The sequence below is a fragment of the Kogia breviceps genome, chromosome 19 (genome assembly GCF_026419965.1).
Source record: "Kogia breviceps isolate mKogBre1 chromosome 19, mKogBre1 haplotype 1, whole genome shotgun sequence".
In the NCBI taxonomy this organism is placed as follows: domain Eukaryota; kingdom Metazoa; phylum Chordata; class Mammalia; order Artiodactyla; family Physeteridae; genus Kogia; species Kogia breviceps.
Genome location: NC_081328.1, coordinates 21,606,644 through 21,627,874, shown reverse-complemented (window position 1 = coordinate 21,627,874; position 21,231 = coordinate 21,606,644). Strand labels below are relative to the sequence as shown.

The 21,231-nt window shown below is 41.7% G+C and overlaps 1 protein-coding gene across 2 annotated transcripts in view; it reads left to right on the top strand.

Annotated features, from left to right (window-relative positions):
- Positions 1-19,601: 19,601 nt before the first annotated feature.
- Positions 19,602-21,231, top strand: part of APPBP2 (amyloid beta precursor protein binding protein 2) — a 65,971-nt gene continuing 64,341 nt past the window's right edge. Inside the window, exon 1 of one of the 2 annotated variants that reach the window (XM_059047580.2) lies at positions 19,602-20,041. In XM_059047580.2, coding sequence (XP_058903563.1) covers positions 19,904-20,041 — 138 coding nt within the window. In that variant the 5' untranslated portion in view covers positions 19,602-19,903. The remainder of the gene's footprint in view (positions 20,042-21,231) is intronic. The other variant, XM_067021773.1, reaches the window with a different exon arrangement.

Below are 21,231 nucleotides of genomic sequence, written 5' to 3'. Positions count from 1 at the left end.
CCTCAATTCATGTTTAAAATACAGTGTGTTTAGGTTTGTTCCTACTTGGTCTTTCTTCCCTTTGGAGTTTAAACTCCTGTGAGAGGGAGTGAGGAGAGATTGTCAGTTTCTCAATCTCTACCTGTCTAGTCCTCTGCCAGCTGTTTTTATCTACTTTCTTAATATTTTTTGCTTTATGATATAGAAATAGATTTTGAGCTTACAAAGAAAAATTTATTGGCATTTCTTGATGGTCCAGTGGTTAGGGCTCTGCACTTCTACTGCGGGGGCACGGGTTTGATCCCTGGTCGGGGAACCAAGATCCTGCATGCTGGGCCACACAGCCAAAAACAAAACAAAACAAACAAAAATTTATTGACTTTTGTTCCTGACATGGCACAGTGATGTCTCCACCCTCCACCCCCATTTTCCCAAAGCTGTGGGAAATTCAGAACTAATTGTAGATTGTGGAAAAACCTCTTCTGGAAGAAGAAGAAAAAAAAAAGATCTGGAGGATAAGGAAATATACGTAACATCTGAAATTTTATAGCCCATCACTCACACAATGACATATGTTACAAGTAGCATGCTTAGATGTGTACGAAGCTGGGCTTAGGATGTATATGAAGCTAAGGGAAACCACAAGTGTTGAGATCCATGAAACAGGAGCCAGACAGCACCACAGCACCACAAATGGTCATATGCGAGACTGGGTTGGATGCTGGGTTGACAGTGGAAGGCTAGTTCCTTGACAACTCTACCAAGGAGGTGCTGTGTTAAGAGGAATTTTTCAAACCTCAAGCTCAAGGAATCAGATCTCCCTCTTAGAAGATCCCCACAAGGCAGGAGTTAGAATAATATATTATGAAAATAATTCTATGTTCCTGTAATAGTTTCCTAGGTCTACTGTAGCAAATTACCACATACTGGATATCTTTAAATGAGAGAAATTTATGCTCTCAAAGTTCTGGAGGCAGGAAGTCCAAAGTCAGGGTGTTGACAGGGCCATGATCTCTGTGAAGGCTCTAGGAGGATTCTTCCTTGCCTCTTCCTAGCTTATGGTGGTGGATGGCAATCCTTTGTGTTCCTTGGTTTGTAGACGCACAACCTCCGTATATTGCTCAACCTCCGTTGTTACATGGTGTTCTCCTGTCTGTGTCTCTGTCCAAATTTCCTCTTCTTATTATGCTAACAGTCATGGATTAGAGCCCACTCTAATCCAGTATGATCTCACTGTGACTTGATTACATCTACAAAGACCTTGGTTCCAAATAAGGTCACATTCTGAAGTACTGGGGGATAGAAATTCAACATATCTTTTGGAGGGACACAATTCAACCTTAATAGTGCCTGAAAATAGAGAAAAAATATAGGTGGTTCAGTGCTAACATTTTTTAAAAACTAGCTTTATTGAGGTATAATTTATATACTATAAAATGCACTCATTTTAAATACACAGTTCTGTGTGTTTAAACAAATGTATACACCCATGTAACCACTACCACAACCACCACAAAAATGTTCCTTTCTCGTGCAGTAAATCCCCCTATCCACAGCTCCAGGAACCCACTGATTTGTTTTTCGTCACTATACCTTTTTTTTTGGTTGCATCGGGTCTTAGTTCTGGAGTGAGGGATCTTTTGTTGCGGTGCAAGGGCTTCTCTCTATTTGTGGTATGTGGGTTTTCTTTTCTCTAGTTGTGGCACGCGGGCTCTGTAATTTGCAGCATGCGGGCTCTCTAGTTGAGGCGCGTGAGCTCAGTAGTTGTGACACATGGGCTTAGTTGCCCTGTGGCATGTGGGATCTTAGTTCCCTGACCAGGGATCGAACCCCCATCCCCTGCATTGGAAGGCAGATTCTTTACCACTGGACCACCAGGGAAGTCCCTGTCACTATACTTTATATTTACCTTTCCTATAGTTATATATAAATGCAAACATACAGTATGTAGCTTTTTGTAAGTGCTTTTTTTTTTTTTGGATGTGTTGAGTCTGTTGCTGCGCGCGGGCTTTCTCTAGTTGCGGCGAGCGGGGGCTACTCTTCCTTGCGGTGCGCGAGCTTCTCATTGCGGTGGCTTCTCTTGTTGTGGAGCATGGGCTCTAGGCGCACGGGCTTCAGTAGTTGTGGCTCACAGGCTCTAGAGTGCTGGCTCAGTAGTTGTGGTGCACGGGCTTAGTCGCTCTGCGGCATGTGGAATTTTCCCGGACCAGGGCTTGAACCCATGTCCCCTGCATTGGCAGGCAGATTCTTAACCACTGTGCCACCCGGAAAGCCCTGTAACTGTCTTGTAATAATAACATAATACTCTTGAGATTCATTCATGTGGTCGCTTGTATCAATAGTTTGTTGCGTTTAATTTCTGAATTTAATTTCATTGTAGGCATATACCACAATTTGTTTATTCATTTGGACATCTGGGTTATTTCCAGCCAGTCCAGGAATGCACACAATAGAGGACTTTACCCAGAACCAGGAACCACAGCTGTGAGGAACTGTGGAGCTGAAGCAGCATCAGCATCCACTGCAGCATACACAATAGCAAACGGCTGCAGAGGCCATGGATGAAATGTGGGGAATACAAAACTGTAAACTTTGTGACTTCCCTGGTGGTCCAGTGGTTAAGACTCCGAGCTCCCAATGCAGGGGGCCCAGGTTCGATCCCTGGTCAGGGAACTAGATCCCGTATGCCACAACTAAGACCTGGCACAGCCAAATAAATATTAAACAAAACAAAACTGTAAACTTTGCTTGGAGATATGCCTTTTATAAATACCTGGAATCATATCCCTAAAGGAAAATAGAGGCCACACACTAAGACTCTCTTTGGCATTGTTCCAGGAATACAGGAACCAAAGATGAAATGGAAATTCATAGGTTTTAAATATGAGATAAACACAAAGGAAGCAGAAAGAAGATGTAGTAAACCATCGGTTGCTATTTTTGGCTAACGTTAATCCTCCTTTTTTAAGGGTATCCCTCACTTTGTATAGTCTTGTGATCGGCTCACAGAATCAAAGCTATACTGGAGAATCAGGCTCAGGAAACCAACAGAGGGCAAGACAACTCAGGCCTAAGAAGCAGGAGTCACCCCAGCTGTCTTTTATCAAGAAGTGTTTACTGACCCTGATGTGGCAAGACACTGCCACTGCAGCCCCTCTTGTGAGTGAATTCTGACCATCGTTTTTTTCATCACTCACTCAAGACTCAAATTCCTGGGTAGGAACGTTTGTTTGGTCTTGTGTTCTGACTGCTGGGAAGGGGAAGAGGGTAGGGAGAATTTGCCTCTTTGGTTTCTGTAGTGGGAGGAGAGCTACTTTCTTTCACTGTGGAAGAGGTTGAATGATGGCTAGAAAAAAAAAAAAAGCCCACTAGTCTGGGTTTTTGGAATAACCATTACAAGTTTTCTTCTTCTTCTTCTTCTTTTTTTTTTTTTTTTTTTTTTTTTGCGGGGAGAGAAAAGTAATTCAAATGCTGTTGTCTGGAAAGTGGATGTTTATATGCGAGGGCTATATGTATATATATGTATACACACACACACACACACCCCTATATATGTGTTTTGGCCGCATCATGTGGCATGCGGAATCTTAGTTCCCTGACCAGGGATAAACCCTCGCCCCCTGCAGTGGAAGCACGTAGTGTTAACGACGCTGGACTGCCAGGGAAGTCCCAATGTCATGACTTCTTATTGTGGATCTTCTGCCAAGAAGAGAAGATATATTATGTTGAAATATTTTCATGTGTTCTTCTAGAACTCAGGAAGAGTAGAGAATTGGGCTGGAACATTCTGTGAGGGGCTGGAAGAACTGCATTGGGTCTAGTGAAAGATGGATGGAGTTGCAGTTGTCAAAGAAAGAACTCTGACGATAAGCTGGCACCTGAATGAGACTTCTCCAGCTAGAGCCTTGAATAAGGAGAGGTGGTAAAGGGGAAATTTGGGGATTTTAATGCTTCTTTGGGTGTAAAAAAGGAGAGATTCATTGGGGGAACATGAATTTCTCTTAAATATAAGGGCAAAGCATCATTCTGTTACAGTCCAAATGTTACCGTTTTTAAAAATAGCTGGCCTGGTATTATTTGGGTGGTGTCATCCAATAAACTAAATTTGAAAATATAACTGAGCAGGAAATAAGGTGTGACATCTCAGGTAGTATATAATGTGGCTTTTGGACTGAAAAGTGAATGTTCTGCCTTGATCCATTTCAAAGGCTTCAGAGGCCAGGATCAAAGAAGCATTCATAAAGGCCTTGAGGAGCTAGACTGCTTGACTTATTTGCTCCAGACCAGTGTCTGGGAGGCTGGCCCAGTATGTGTGGGCAGAATTTGTCTAATACCTTGATCTCCTCCCCTAGAACATCCCAAAGGGTACACTGTGTTCCAGGAAAAACTGGTACAAAATAGTCAACACAAGACAAATTCTGAAAACTTGCCTACTGGACTTCAAGTCTGACAAGATACGAGAAAACATTAAAAACAAAACAGAACACACAAAAATTTAAACTGCTTCTTCTAAGGCCAACAATCTCCATAAATGACAACAAACTCCAAATGACAAACCAGGAAAAATATTTTCCACCACTTGATAAAGGGTTAGTATTCTTAACACATATATTAGTAAGTAAACCATTCTCTACGGGAAAAAGGAGGAGAAAAACATAAATAAGCTGCTCATAAAAAATAATAAACAGGGACTTCCCTAGCAGTTCAGTGGTTAGGACTCCAGCTTCCACTGTAGGGGGCACAGATTCCATCCCTGATACAGGAACTAAGATCCCACATGCTGCGCAGTGTGGCCAAAAAAAAAAAAAAAAAAAAAAAAAAAACCAACAGACAACAAAAACAAAACAAAAAAAATGTTAATAACATGAAAAAGTTTTCAACTTCACCAATAATTTTAAAGGAGTAAAAGTGGCTTTTCAGTGACTGTGAAGCTGGGGAGATCCTGGCCTGGAGAAGGATGTCGCATCTCATTGTCCTCCCAGCCCTTCGACCCTCCCTGGAAGCCCCTCAATAAAATGGCTTGGTCTCCCCCTGCCCCCCACATAAATAAATAAAGAAGTAAATAAATAAAGAAGTAAGCAAGTAAATAAATAAATAAGTGTACAAATGAATGCAGCAATGAAGAAATGTTTTTACCTACTAGAGAGGCAGCAATTAAAAGACCAATACTACCCAGTGAATTTCCAGGTTATAGAAATTAAGCAATCAGGTCCTGTTGGTGCAAATGCAAATTGGTACAGCTTTTTTGCAGGGTTATAAAACAATGCCCATCAACCTTTACGATATCTATTCCTTTCTTTTTGGCTGTGCCTTGGAGCTCCCCGAGATGGGAAAGCATGGAGTCCAAACCACTGGACCACCAGGGAATTCTGGTGCATTCCTTTTAAAGCATCATTCTTCTACTAGGAATGTATCTTACAGATATATTTATACAAATGGAAAAAGATATATTACAAGGTTGTTCATTACAACATTATAATAGGAATAAAAACCTAACTTCAATGTAAATGTCCAATTAATAGAAAAAAATCAGTGAATTAGTAAACATTTATCCAGTGGAAGACACTGGAGCCATTAAAAATAATAAGATCAAAAAAAAAATAATAAGATCAATATATTTTTACTGCCTCGGTGTTCAGCTATAAATTATTACAAAGCAGTTACACCCATTAACAGCTCAGATGCCCCCTCATGCACCCTCCTAGTCACAAGCAACCTCTCTTGAGGTGACTACATCCTGATTTCTATCACTATACACTAGTTTTGCCTGTTTTGAACTTTATATGAATGTAATCATAGAGTATATTTTCTTTTGTGTCTGGCTTCTTTGGTTATTATTGTGAGATAGATTCATATTGAATGCTGCTATAGTTTGTTAACTTCTGTTGCTATCTGGTATTTTTATTAAATATACCAAAATTTATCTGTTCTACAACTTAGTTGTCTCTAGTTTTGAGTTATTATGAATAATGTTCTATGAATGTTTCTTTTATATATTTTCTACATATGCCTACATTTCTGTTGGATATACACCTAGGAGTAAAACTACTGTGTGTCTTTGTGTATATTGTTTTAGTAGTTGCTGCCAGGGCTTCCCTGGCAAAAAAAAAATAAAATAAAATAAATAAAAATAAATGGCCAAGTAGTTGCTGCCAAATAGTTTTTCAAAATGGTTGTGCCACTTTATGTTCCCACCATCAGTGTATGAGAGTTTCAGTTGCTCATATAAAAAATTCGGAAGTATATTTATTAAGCTTAACAACAGCTACATCTGGGGAGCAGGATTAGGGAAGAATGGACGGTTGTATAGTTTATACATTTAAGTACTTGTGGTGTTTTTTTAAAAACAGCGTTATTTCTTTTTAACAAACTAATAATATTTTTCTTCTTTTCCATATTCCACTGATTTTGTAATTTAAAAAAGTAAAGTCAAATATAAGGACAGAGATCTGGTCCAAAGAAACAGAAAAGACAATTAGGCTAGTAAGAGTTCAGTGAGTAGCCATCAAATTTAACTTTGAGCTACCTGACAGTCCAGGCAGGATATATTCTGAGTAATTCAAAGTAAATAGGTGTTCTCAATATTGATAGATGTGACAAGAGCATGGGAGCATGATTCATTATGTTGCCCGATTAGGCAGTGGCCAGTTTTTTGGCATAGTTGAAGACCAGATTTCAAGAAATAGGGGAGTGGGGTAGGAGGTAGGGTACGAATAGTGAAAGGTGGAAATGTAGGTTTGGGTTAGATTGTGAAGAGCTTTAAAAGCCAAATCAGGAAGTAAAGACTTTATGATTTGGGCAATGATGAATCATCAGAGGTCTTTAATCAGGGAAGTAAAACCATATATATACATTTTAAAAAAATATGTATTTATTTATTTATTTTTGGCTGCATCGGGTCTTAGTTGCAGCACGCGGGATCTTTCGTTGTGGCCCATGAGCTTAGTTGCCCCACAGCATGTGGGATCTTATTTCTCCAACCAGGGATCGAACCCGAGTCCCCTGCACTGGAAGGCAGATTCTTAACCACTGGACCACCAGGGAAGTACCCTAAAACCATGTGTTTGGTTTTTTTTTGTTGTTTTTTTGTTTTTGCGGTACACGGGCCTCTCACTGCTGTGGCCTCTCCCTTTGCAGAGCACAGGCTCCGGACGCGCAGGCTCAGCGGCCATGGCTCACGGGCCCAGCCGCTCCACGACATGTGGGGTCTTCCCGGACTGGGGCACGAACCCGTGTCCCCTGCATCGGCAGGCGGAGTCTCAACCACTGCGCCACCAGGGAAGCCCTATACTTAGATTTTATCACAATATCAGAGGAGTAACTACCAGGAGGCAGGGATCACTGAAGGCCAGCTTGGAGGCTTCTGGGGAGCAGAAACAGGTGGTTTGGGGCCAGTGCAGGAAAGGAAGCTTCTCCCTGTATATGCTTTATGTATGTATGTATGTATGTATTTTGGGCTGCACTGGGTCTTCGTCGCGAAGGATCTAGAGCGGGCAGGGCTCAGTAGTTGTGGTGCACGTGCTTAGTTCCCTGACTAGGGATCGAACATGGGCCCCCTGCATTGGGAGTGCAGAGTCTTAACCTCTGGACCACCAGGGAAGTTCCCATATGCTTTTGTATTTTTAAAATTTTGACCCATGTTGAATGTAATACCTATTTAATAGTAAAGGAAAAAAAATTCTCCCACCAGTTCCCTGTTATTTAGACTGGTCATTCTCAAATCTAGCATGTATCAGAATCACCTGAAAGGCTTGTTAAAACACAGATTGCGGGACTGCACCATCAGAGTTTCTGATTCAGTAGGTCTGGGGCAGGGATTGAGAATTTTTATTTCTAACAAGTTTTAGGGTGATGGTGACATTGCTGGTCCAGGGACCACACTTTAAAACCATTGATTTAGATCCTCTTGGTCCAATATGATAGCCACTAGCCACATGTGATTATTAAGGACTTCAAATGTGTCTAGTCCAAATTGAGATGTGCTGTGTAACATACACAGTGGATTTTAAAGACTTAGTAAAATAAAGAATGTAAAATATCTCCTTCGTAATTTTAAAAATTGATTCTATGTTGAAATGATAATATATATATGGTGTTAAAGAAAATATATTAAAAATAATTTCACCTGTTTCTTTTTACTTTAAAAAAATTTTATTGAAATATAGTTGATTTACAATGTGTTAGTTCCAGGTGTACAGCAAAGTGATATATCTATATCTATACACACATATACATATGTGAATATATTCTTTTATATATATATTCTTTTTTAGATTCTTTTCCATTATAAGTTATTACAAGATATTGAGTATAATTCCCTGTGCTATAGCGTAGGTCCTTCCTTGTTGGTTTGTTCCTTTTTACTTGTTGGTTACTGGAAAATTTCACATTAACATGTATGGCTGGTACTATGTTTCTATTGGACATTGCTGATTAGATCATTCTTCTCTCCTGTTCAATGCTTACTATTTTTTTTTTTTTTTTCAGCGGTTCGCGGGCCTCTCACTGTTGTGGCCTCTCCCTTTGCGGAGCACAGGCTCCGGACGCGCAGGCTCAGCGGCCACGGCTCACGGGCCCAGCAGCTCCATGGCATGTGGGATCTTCCCCGACCGGGGCACGAACCTGTGTCCCCTGCATCGGCAGGCGCACTCTCAACCACTGCGCCACCAGGGAAGCCCTCAATGCTTACTATTTCTGTGTCCTTCAATACCAGGAGTATGCTAAGAGATAAACTGGTAAACTAAATTGTTAATAAGTGATGATGACTTAGTAAATTCAGTCCCAGTTAAACTATTTTTATTTTAACAGGAGGCTCTAATGTCCACATAAAAAAGAGTAACTAATAGGAGGATTTTTCTGACATCTTGACAGCCAGGTGGAAAAGGTACCTTTGGTAAGGCAGACCTTTTCAACCCTTCCCAGCTCCCACTAAACTCCAACCACTTACATGGCCTCAGTATATTGCAGGAGAGGGCCTGAAGGGCAAAGAAGAATTCACTCCTTTTTCTCAGGCTTGAAAGAAGTTTTTTCTTGTAATGCAGGCATAATAAAAAAGAAAAGCTAAATTAATGTGAACTATACAACAGTTCTTTTAAAGGCTTTTCAGTTATTACTTCATGAATGTCATGCTCTTTTCTTTAAGTGGGTCAAAAGAATTCACTGAATTCATTCAGTAGTAAACATTTTCACATTTTAACTTAATCATTTTTTAGTTACTGTATCAAGGAGAAAAATTAGCTTTTAATTTCCATATAAGAATTCCAACAAAGTTAGTCATATAAGTTAATTATTAATATAGTACCCTTAATAGAATTATGTAAACTATTTTGTAATTACTTTTCTCAGAGTTATACATTCATTTAATTTGAGTCAAGCTGTTCTATTATAGTTTTGTTGTTTTTTTTTTCGGTACGCGGGCCTCTCACTGTTGGGGCCTCTACCGTTGCGGAGCACAGGCTCCGGACGCGCAGGCTCAGCGACCATGGCTCACGGGCCCAGCCGCTCCACGTCATGTGGGATCTTCCCGGACCAGGGCATGAACCCATATCCCCTGCATCGGCAAGGGATATTTACTTGGTCTATCTGATTTGCCACCTGCAAGATTATATTCATCCTAAAGTTGGCCTCTTTTATGACAACAGGATGGTTGCCAATTACAATCTGAATATAGATTTTCATGTTTATGGGTAGTGGAAGACAGTTGCTTACCCAACTGTTTAAAAAAAAAAAAGGAAGCCCATCCCTTTTGTCTAGTTGGGACAGTTTAGTCAATTGCCTATTCCTAAATGGATAAAGTTTACCTGGAATGCCACATTCTGATTGGCTTAGGTCTAGATTCCTAAACTAACCTTGTTTTAGTTATCTATTACCACATAACAAATTACCCTAAAACTTTATGGCTTAAAAGAACAATAAACATTTAGTATCTCTCAAGGTTTCCGTGGGTCAGGAGAAGCTTAGCTGAGCTGTGCTGGCTCAGGATCTCACATGAAGATTCAGCCAAGAAGTCAGGTAGAGCTGCAGTCCTCTGAAAGCTCAACTGAGGCTGGAGGATTTCTTTTCAAGGTGGCTCACTCACATGGCTGATGCGTCAGTTCCTCTCTTCAGGGCCCTTTCCATGAGGCTGCTTGAGTATCCTCACAACATGGTGGCTGGCTTCCCGATTGATTCTACGAATGACTCAAGAAGGAAAGCGCAGAGTAGAAGTTATGTCCTTAGAAGTCACATAGCACCATTTTCATCATATTCTATTTTTTAGATGTGGGTCATAGTAGAAATGGACTTCTTTTTCCCAATATGTAATTTCAACCAAAGTTGCAGAATTGTTTCCTGTTAGCCTTTCCTGGGCCATCATTTCTCTGGCCAAAACTGAGTCTTGTGCTAGCCCTTAGAGCTGAGGGGTTGGATCAGTCTCATCTGAAACACATGGACTGAAAGTGGGGGGGAGATAGTTCCCCAAAGCAAAATCAGGGTATCATTTCCAGAAGAAGAAGGACTAGATACTGGACAAGCAAAAATAAAAGATGCCCACTATAGTGTCTTTGTATTATTTGAAATTGTTACAGGAAGCATGCTTTACTTTTAGGAAAAAAATAATAATTTCAATACACAAAGAGTTTAAAGATATTAACGGTGGTTATCTCTGCATAGTGGGATTACAATAAACTTCTTCCTAGTTTTCTGTTTATTCCAAATATTCTTTCATGGGAAGTCTTACTTTTATAATCAGAAAATAGTAATAACTACTATTTTATAAAAGATAAAATTCACCACTATAAGAATGGAAATAGAATGCAGTACCCCCAAAATAGAATGCAATACTACATTTTTAAAAATAAATAAATTTGGGCTTCCCTGGTGGCGCAGTGGTTGAGAGTCTGCTTGCAGATGCAGGGGACGCGGGTTTGTGCCCCGGTCCGTGAGGATCCCATGTGCCGCAGAGCGGCTGGGCCCGTGAGCCATGGCCGCTGAGCCTGCGCGTCTGGAGCCTGTGCTCCGCAACGGGAGAGGCCCACGTACAGCGAAATAAATAAATAAATATATTTTTGGCTGCGTTGGGTCTTTGTTGCTGCGTGCAGGCTTTCTCTAGTTGTGGCGAATAGAGGGTACTCTTCGTTGCAGTGCATGGACTTCTCATTGCAGTGTCTTCTCTAGTTGTGGAGCACGGGCTCTAGGTGTGTGGGCTTCAGTTGTTATGGCATGCGGGCCTCAGTAGTTGTGGCTCACAGGCTCTACAGCACAGGCTCAGTAGTTGTGGTGCATGCGCTTAGCTGCTCCGTGGCAAGTGGGATCTTCCCAGACCAGGGCTCGAACCCACATGCCCTGCATTGGCAGGCAGATTCTTAACCACTGTGCCACCAGGGAAGCCTAGTACTACATTTCTTTTAAAAACCTATATAGTTGGGCTTCCCTGGTGGCGCAGTGGTTGAGAGTCCGCCTGCCGATGCAGGGGACATGGGTTCGAGCCCTGGTCTGGGAAGATCCCACATGCCGTGGAGCAGCTAGGCCCGTGAGCCATGGCCGCTGAGCCTGTGCATCCGGTGCCTGTGCTCCGCAATGGGAGAGGCCACAACAGAGAGAGGCCCGCGTACCACACACACACAAAACAACAACAACAACAAACGTATATAGCCAAAGTCACAGACAGAGAAAAGAAAGAAGGTAAGACTATCTATGGGTGGAAAATGTAAACCATGATTGCTGGAGCAAAGCAGATATACTAGTAGTTAATATATGAATTTTTTTAAAGGTAAATTCCAGCTATATGTTATATTGTCCACAAAAAATGATGGGGAATTGTTGAGAATTAAGTAACCATTAAGTATAATTAAGTAGAAATCACATAATTACAAAATTATCTTTCTGGGAACAAAGCATGTCCCTCCTTTCATTAAAAGCCTCTTTTGTATCCCTTTATTGTTTTGTGGCTATCCTCACATAGGTCTTTCACATTTCTTATTGACTTTATCCCTTATTCTTATTCTTTATTCTATATTCTTAATCTTTATTCAGTTTTTATAATCTTTCTTTCCATTATGTTTCCTAACTTGCTATGATTTGTATATAGGAAAATCACTGCCACTACTGTCAGGAATGTAAATTAATAGAGTATTAAATACTTTCCAAATATTCAAATCTACAGGAAGGAAGGTAAGAGCATCAGGAGTTGTAAATAAGCAGGAAAATATAAAAGACTGCTTTCTTTCTTGTAATTCACTTAAAAGACAGTAACTGTTAAAACAAAACAAATGTAAGGAGGGGCTTATAATGGAGAAGGAAAGGATATGACCATATTCATATAAAGTATAAAAGCGTAGGTGAATTTATTTGTAAATTTTTATTTGTTATAAAATTATTTCATTGTGAGGCAGGAAGTGTCAGATAAGTAGGATAAGGCTTAAGTAGAAAGTGGGAAATGGGAAGAGATATATTTTGTATTGACTCTAAACAGACTCTGATACATTAAGAATACATATTATAAGCCTTAGAGCACAAGAGGGAAGAGAAATGGGAACATATGTATATGTATAACTGATTCACTTTGTTGTAAAGGAGAAACTAACGCACTATTGTAAAACAGTTATACTCAAATAAAGATGTTAAAAAAAAAAAGCCTTAGAGGAAACACTGAAAAAGTAATAAAAAGAGCTATAGCTAAGCAGCTAGTAGGAAATAAAATGAAATATTTAGAATATTAGATTATTATTCCATTTATAAGAAATTCTAAAACAGAACTAATCAATAGTACTAGAAAATCACATTGGTGGTTGCCTGGAGTGGGGCAGCTGGGGAGATTGACTGCAAATGGGGCACCAGGGAACTTCTGGGGAAATGGAAATAAATATACACCTTGATTGGGGTGGTGGTTACATACATGTGTACATTTGTCAAAAGTCATCAATCTGTACACTTAAGACACATAACTTTTATTGTATATAAATTATACCTTAATGAAGTTGCTTTTTTCCAAAAATTATTATATCTATGAAGAGTGAATCCACTTGGTGACTTCAGCTGTGGTATGCATCTGTAGTTTTTGCTTGCCAGCTATCTCTGACCTCATCTTTTGGTAATATCATCTGATGTTATTTTCTTAGGTAACTAACACTTTTCTACTTGAGATAGTCTTTTTTTTTTAACCTGTTTTATTTATTTCTGGATCCTCACATTCAGAATATGGTCTGGAATACAATGTATGTTCATTAAACACATTTTTTTAAAATAAATTTTTTATTTATTTGTTTTCTTTTTTTGTTTGTTTTTTGGCTGTGTTGGGTCTTCGTTGCTGTGCGCGGGCTTTCCCTAGTTTCGGCCAGAGGGGGCTACTCTTCATTGTGGCGTGTGGGCTTCTCCTTGTGTGGCTTCTCCTGTTGCAGAGCACGGGCTCTAGGCACACGGGATTCAGTAGCTGTGGCACGCGGGCTCAGCTGTTGTGACTCACGGGCTGTAGAGCGCAGGCTCAGTAGTTGTGGCACACGAGCTTAGCTGCTCCGCAGCATGTTGGATCTTCCCAGGCCAGGGATAGAACCCATGTCCCCTGCATTGCAGGCAGATTCTTAACCACTGTGCCACCAGGGATGCCCCACATTTTTTAAAAAAAATTGGGGTATAGTTGTTTTACGATGTTGTGTTAGTTTCTGCTGTACAGCAAAGTGAATCAGCTGTATGTATACATATATACCCTCCTTTTTGGATTTCCTTCCCATTTAGGTCACCATCTACTTGATATAATCTTGGTAAATAGTCATATATATTGCCTTGTCCTCCTCTGGCCAAAGTTGGACATGTGACCCAAGCTAGCCAGTATGACCTTCTATCCTTGGAATTTGAATCTTGAGTCGTGTGATCCAAGGACCAAAAATGTTTGGAGCTGTTTTATCCTGCTAGTCATCAGCTTTTCCGAGATGGTCCATGCCTACCACTGCTTTTGGACCTCAGAGCTTCTTGAGAGACAGATTTCTCTCTCTCCTCCATTAAGGGCACTCTCTGTTACATTGGAATTGTCAGCCCCTGTGACAGGTTGCCAGTGGCCAGCTCTGGGAGGCTGTCTCAGGATCTTGGGTATACAGAAATCATTCTGCTGTTCTGAGCAATTCTTGGGTTGCTCAAAGCCCTTCACAAATGCCAGTTATCCCCAGGTAGTCATTATAACACTCCCATATCATGCTGAGGTGCCCTGTGATGTTGTCTAAGGCCCATCTTCCTGGGCCTATTAAGCCACATTTCCTACTACGTGTTCTTACTCCCTTTATGGATTCTAATACTTATGAAAGTAGACCTTCTGCATTCAACGCCCCCCCCACCCCAAATCTTTTATTCGTTCCTACTCTAGGACCCATGCAGGGCTGTGGGGGTGAGGCGTGGAGGCTGTGAAGGCATAGGGTACAGGGCACTTCCGCATAATCAGTTTCCTATACTTTCCACTTTGGGCTTTCCCCCTTCTTCCTTTCTCCTTTCCAGCAAAAACGGGCTTGTGTAAGGGATGGGGAAACTGTTTTCATCAAATCTACTGTGTTGTCTATGTATATAAGTTCTTTCTATTCCCCTGCAGGGCCTAGACTTTTGAAATGCACAAGCAAAGAAAAGGATCCTTGTTTCCCTCTTCTGTGTCCTCTCATTTAAAACAAATGAGCATAGAACCATTCTATCTACTGCCTCAATGGGGGAAGGGTTGTTGTTCATATTTTGAAATGAATATCTTACCACATAAACAAACTGTATGAACATCTTTATACATATGTCAGTTTAAACATGTGAGGAAACATCTGTAAATTAAGTTGGAATTTGCACGTTTTTTAAGGTTCTTGATATGTATTACCTAAATGTTTTTTCCAACATAACTTTAGTGTCTTCAGCTATGTATTTAATACACTTTGTCTTCTTATTGGGCTAGCTGATCACTCTAATGTGAATTTTTGTGAAATACAAAGATATTTTAATACCACTTCGTGTTCATTAGGATGGCTAATTATCAAAAAAATGGAAAATAACAAGTGTGAGGACGTGGAGAAATTGGAACGTGTATGCATTGCTGGTGGGAATATAAAATGGTACAGCTGTTGTGGAAAACAGTTTGGCAGTTCCTCAAAAAGTTAGAAGTAGAATTACCACATGAGCCAGCAATTCTACTTCAAGATATACACCCAAAAGAATTGAAAACGACTCAAACAGATGTTTGTATACTTTGTTCACAGCGTTATTCTCAATTGCCAAAATGTGGAAACAACCCAAATGTCTATGAACAGATGAATGGATAAACAAATGTGGTATATACATACAATTGAGTATTATTTAGCCTCAAAAAGGAATGAAATTCTGATACAAGGTACAACATGGATGAACCCTGAAAACATGCTATATGAAATAAGCCAGACACAAAAGGACAAATATTGTATGATTCTACTTATTTGAGGCACCTAGAATAGGTGAACTCACAGAGACAGAAAGCAGATTAGAAATTACCAGGGGCTGGGAAGAGGGAGGAAATGTGGAATTACTGTTTATTTATTTATTTTATTTATTTATTTTTGGCTGCTTTGGGTCTTTCGTTGCTGCGCATGGGCTTTCTCTAGTTGCAGCGAGCAGGGGCTACTCTTCATTGCGGTGCGCGAACTTCTCATTGTGGTGGCTTCTCTTGTTGCGGAGCATGGGCTCTAGGCGCATGGGCTTCCGTAGGTGTGGCACGTGGGCTCAGTAGTTGTGGCCTGTGTGCTCTAGAGCACAGACTCAGTAGTTGTGGCTCACAGGTTTAGTTGCCCTGCGGCATGTGGGATCTTCCCCGACCAGGGCTCGAACCCGTGTCCCCTGCATTGGCCGGCGGATCCCCAACCACTGTGCCACCAGGGAAGTCCTGAACTTTTTTTAAAACTCTTATTGCCTTTATTTTAAAATAAAAATTGGAGTTGATTTACAATGTTGTGTTAGTTTCAGGTTATATTTTCCTATGAACTTCATTGCAACTGAAAATACTTTGAGAATTGACCTATTTTCGAACTTTTATATGACTATTACATCCAAAACCAACTCATTATAGCCTCACTACTCTCTTGATATCCTGTGCAAACTCTATCACAGTATTTGTCACATTATATTGTGATTATTGATTACATGTTTGTCTTTCCAAGAATGACCCTTAAGCCTTTATTCCATGCACTGGACCAGCACTAGCAGCACAAATACAAAACCACTCAGACCTTCTATGCTAATTCTCTAATTCTGATTGTCAGGGTTAGTAGACAGACTGCATACAGGGCAGGTTCCAAGTGGATTTCCTCAAAATAAGGACTGGCAAATGATAGGTTTTATTTTCTATTGCTCTTAGGGCCAAATGGGGGTGTTATGTATGTTAATGAAGACAGTAGAGATCAAGAATTGGGGGAGCATCCTAGTAGGTAGCTGTTTGGATTAACTTTGGAGACAGGAAGCCACATGTAGCAAGCAGGGTGAATTTAAAGGGGTCAAGACAAGATGGACAGTGACTATGAACATGTCCAAAAAACTCCTGAGTTTTCTGCAGATATGGGTAATGGTACTGAGGGATGAGCATTGGGCAGGATTTCCTATCTTCATTGTTTCCCTAAGTGACAAGAACTGATTGGCAAAGACTTGCTCTGTTCTTTGATGGTTGCAAGTATCAGGACCCAGTCATTTTGCCTATGTGATGTGTGCTGCCACAGGTGTAACTTGATGATTCTATTTATGAGGTCCATGTGATTGTTGGCCTGTGGTTGATGGGTGTTGATTATGTGGATTTAGACTTGGAGGGCTCTGAAAAAAGCTCTTCAAATTTAGAAGAATCATTGTTTCCATTCTGATTCTCTTTGGTTAGGCAGTTCACTCTTATAAGTAGTATAGCAGAGCCATTGTCAGAAAGTTAAGAAAACTGTCCAACACAGGTTATCAATTGTCTCATTCTCATGAATGAATTCATATGTTTAATAATGTATAACCCTGAGAGGGAATAGGTTGACTATGGAGTCTAAAGTGATGGATTCCTGGGAACTTTAGGGGATTGGAATGGGGTGTTCCACTGACCTGCTGTGGCATAACCACTATAACCTTAGTGATATAAATGAAGAAACATTTTATTATGTTCCTGTGGGTCAGGAATTCAGACCAGAGCAGGGATACTTGTCTCAATCAGTTCCTTGATGCTTGGATCCTCATCTGGAAAGCCTGGAGTGGCTGAAGGTAGCTCAAATGTCTTAGAGATGAGGAATCATCTGGAGGTTTCTTCACTGAAACAACTGGTACCTGAGCTGGGATGACTCAAAGGCTGCATTCAGCTGGGATTGTTGACCGGGAGTGCTTACATGTAGTCTCTTCACGTGACTTGGGCTTACTCAGAGCACGGTGGCCTCAGTGTAGTTCATCTTTTTACATGGTGGCTCAGGAATCCAAGAGTGAGTATTCCAGAGAACAAGGTAGATTCCATATGGCCTTTTCTGGCCTAGCATTACTTCTGCTGTAGTCCATTTGTTGAAACAGACACAATCTAACCAGAGTCAAGAGCAAGGTATTGCTCAATACTTAGACCCCCCACATCTCAATGAAGGGAGAACCTGCAATTTAAAAATGATCAAGGGCTTCCTTGGTCGTGCAGTGGTTGAGAGTCTGCCTGCCAATGCAGGGGACACAGGTTCGTGCCCCAGTCCGGGAAGATCCCACATGCCGCGGAGCGGCTGGGCCTGTGAGCCATGGCCGCTGAGCCTGCGCGTCCGGAGCCTGTGCTCTGCAACGGGAGAGGCCACAACAGTGAGAGGCCCACGTACCGCGCACACACACACACACACACACACACACACACACACACACACACACACAAATAAAATAAAATATAAAAAAATAAAATAAAAATAAATAAAAATGGTCAAAATGTGTCTTGCTTCTTAGGATTTTCAGGATTCCTTCTGGACCAAGTTCATGTCTCATATAGCTCTGTATAGTGGAAGGCTTTCTGCCAAATTTGAGGCCACCAGTAGTCAAGGGTTAAAGGAGATTTGGTGGACTGTAGGGATAACATTGTGATACAAAGGACCTCTGTCCGCCAACATGTATATATGGCCATGACAGTTTAGCAGGCCTCTTCTGTAATCTATCCTTCTGTAGCTGGGAGTGCATGGTTCGAGATCTTCCTCCGGCTCTGCTGGTCATAGATGATTACTGTCTTCTTGCTGACACACAAATCTGATCCTTTTGCTTCCTTACAATCCTTTAAGGATTCCCTATCATCTCCAAGATGAAGTCCAAGGTCATTAGCATCACATTAGCCCCTTCATGATCTGACCCTGAACACTGAAAACTCAGATGTTATGCTATCATCCAGAATATGAAAGGCAGTATTTATGTAATTATTGAGTTCAAATACCAGCTCTGCTGGGACTCGTTAATTTTCTAGAGTACAAGGGAGAAGCTTTCTTCCCTCAATTGAGGACAGTCCACAACAAAAATGGCCTAGTTTCTACTAGTTTCTCTGTTCATCTGGTTCACAAGGGCCTGGCCTGCCGATGGATTCTAATTCTGGATTTAGTGCCTTACGGTAGGGATTCGTTGTTTATGTGAAATTAAAATGTAACTGGGCATTTGTATTTTTTTACTTGCCAATTCTGGCAACCCTACCTTAAGGCCAACCACAGCTTTCCCAGGTTCATGGACTACAGAGTAAGAACTGGTACATACTGAGAAGAGGACTAAGTGTGTTTCCTTCTTTCTTTCTTACCAAACTATTTAACCATTTAACATTGAAATAGCAGGGTGAACTGGAAGAGCCACTTCCAATCCCTCTAGCTCTAAATGTCAGCACATTATCATCGTTTTCAGGTTTTACATTGCTACAGCGTGACTACGAGATTGACAGTGTCACCAATTACGGCCAGTAATTTCCTTGTTAAATTCCTAGAGGAGAAAGATGTTGCATAAAGATCGCAGACTTGGAAAATTAAGTTACATAAGTAGCAGATATTCAGGCTGAGGACGTAAGGAAACAGATATCTTCATTTCTGTTTTACCACAGTCATACCACAGTTACCATTTAGCCCTTTTTCTCTCACCACTATTTGTAATTCCATAATAAGGCTAACCTTCCCACCAAATTCTTCTAAAGCAGTTCTTTTCCCTTTTTTTTTTTTTTTTTCGGTAAGTTTCATTTAGAAAAAGGAACATTACAGTAAAGTTCAAACAGGGCAAATGGTTACACAATGCAAGTCTCCCTTCCATCCTGATCCCTAGTTCCTAGGTCGAAGGTTCCTAACTTGGCTTAGGGACCGTAGTCTAAGGGAGGGTTTCCAGAGTAATGGGAATTCTCTGAATGCATAATTTTTAATGGACTGATAACTCTGCATCCAAACTTCTACCTGAGCCTGGAAAGGGTCCGTGCCTAAGAACCCCCGAAGGAGGATTGGCTGAAAGGACTGATGCGGCCGGTGACTCGGAAGGAGCTGCTTAAAAACCTGTCATAACTTGTCGCAGTGAAAAAGGCTCACCCCCATCCACGGTACTCCAGCGCCCTCGGAAAGTATGTTCCCCGAGGGCGGGATCACGGATCTTTTCTTCCCAAGTTTTTCGTCTGCCGCATTCCTTCCCTCCAGCGCGTCGGCGTATGCTGACGTCATGACGCCGCACACGTAGTCCCGCCCCTGCAGAGACGGGCACTGGGACGGATCTCAGGGTGTTCGCAAACACGGAATGTGAGGCCTCGGCCCGGCTGCCCTCGGATCCCTTGCCCGCTCTCCACACGGGCCTGCGCCCGCTGCCGCCGCCCCCAGCTCACCCGGAGGAGCCAGGGCAGCCGCGCCCTTCTGCTTTGTGCCCGTGTGGCCGCCGCCGCCCCTCGGAATCCTCCGGGGCCGCCGAGGAGTTAGCTACGGAGGGAGGTGGGGGCCTTCGGGAGGAGGAGGCGGAGGAGGCGGAGGAGGAGGGAAGGAAGATGGCGGCCGTGGAACTAGAGTGGATCCCAGAGACCCTCTATAACACCGCCATCTCCGCTGTCGTGGACAACTACATCCGCTCACGCCGAGACATCCGCTCCTTACCCGAGAACATTCAGTTCGATGTTTACTATAAGGTACGGACCGTGGGCCAGCGCTCAGCGCTCCTGCAGCAACCCCTGGGGCCGCACCCCCTTCCACGTCTGCGAGCCCCCGCGTTTAACCCCTTACCCCTTGTACCAGCGTCGTCTTCCGAGACATATGGGGAGGTGTCGGAGTGACCAATATAGAAACACCCCATCTGGTAGCCTCTGTCTCAAAAGCTCTTGGGCCTTGATGGATACGTCTTCCTCATGGATCTTTTCCCCCTTTTGGTGTTCCCTCCTACATTGGGGCCCCTTTGGGTAGTCCTTTTGCGTGGACTTCCTCTATTGCGCCCTTGTCCCACTCAGTCCTTCTCTTCTAGCCTGTGTCTTCGGGATATTTTCTGCCCTCCCTTCCCAATTAAGTGTCACCATCAGCTGGACTTTTATTTGCTCTTTTCCCCTCCTTTCTAGTTTCTTTTCTCACCGCCCTCTTTCCCAAGTTTTTTTTTTTTTTTTCCTGCTTCTTGTTCCTTAGCTTTACCTATTTCTTCCTAATTGGGAGGGAGTTGAGGAATTATTGGAAGTAGTCGTGTGCCGTATTCGCATATCCTTTAAAGCTTTGGTTTTTGTTTATACTAGGGGTTGAATAGGGGGTTTTATTAACATGGGAGTGGTGATAAACTACTTGAAAGGGGGAAAGTCCTTAAAAAAAACCAAAAACTTTAGAATTTAAAGTATGTTCATCTATTTGCAAGTTGTAATCTTGCAGCATTCCTAAATCTCTCTCCCTCAAAAATCTGAACAAAAAGTTTCCAAGTCAGTCTCCAAGTAGTTTCAGGAGTAAGTGTCTTTAGACGTGGACAGTTTTGCAGTGTTTAGAGAGGGAGGAGAACTTTATGGACTGGGAGCCTCCCTTTTCCTCTCCCCCTACATTTGAATGTGAACAGTGGACTTATTATTCAGTCCTCTTTGCCTTGAATCGGCGTGGATAACGCTTCTTCTCCTGTAGCCACCCACGCAAAATTTGACTAGAAGTAAAGTGTGATTTATTTTTTAGATCTAAACACTTCCTCTTGATTTGTAAGTTGGCTGGAACATTGTAAACTGATATTTAACAGATGTGTATGTTCTTATGTATGTATGATGTTTTATGGCAGTTGTTTCATCGGGAAGGTTGCCCGCTTTCTCCACCCCGAATATTTTTTCAGAAAGCAGCTGACTTGCTGCATTCTACTAAATCC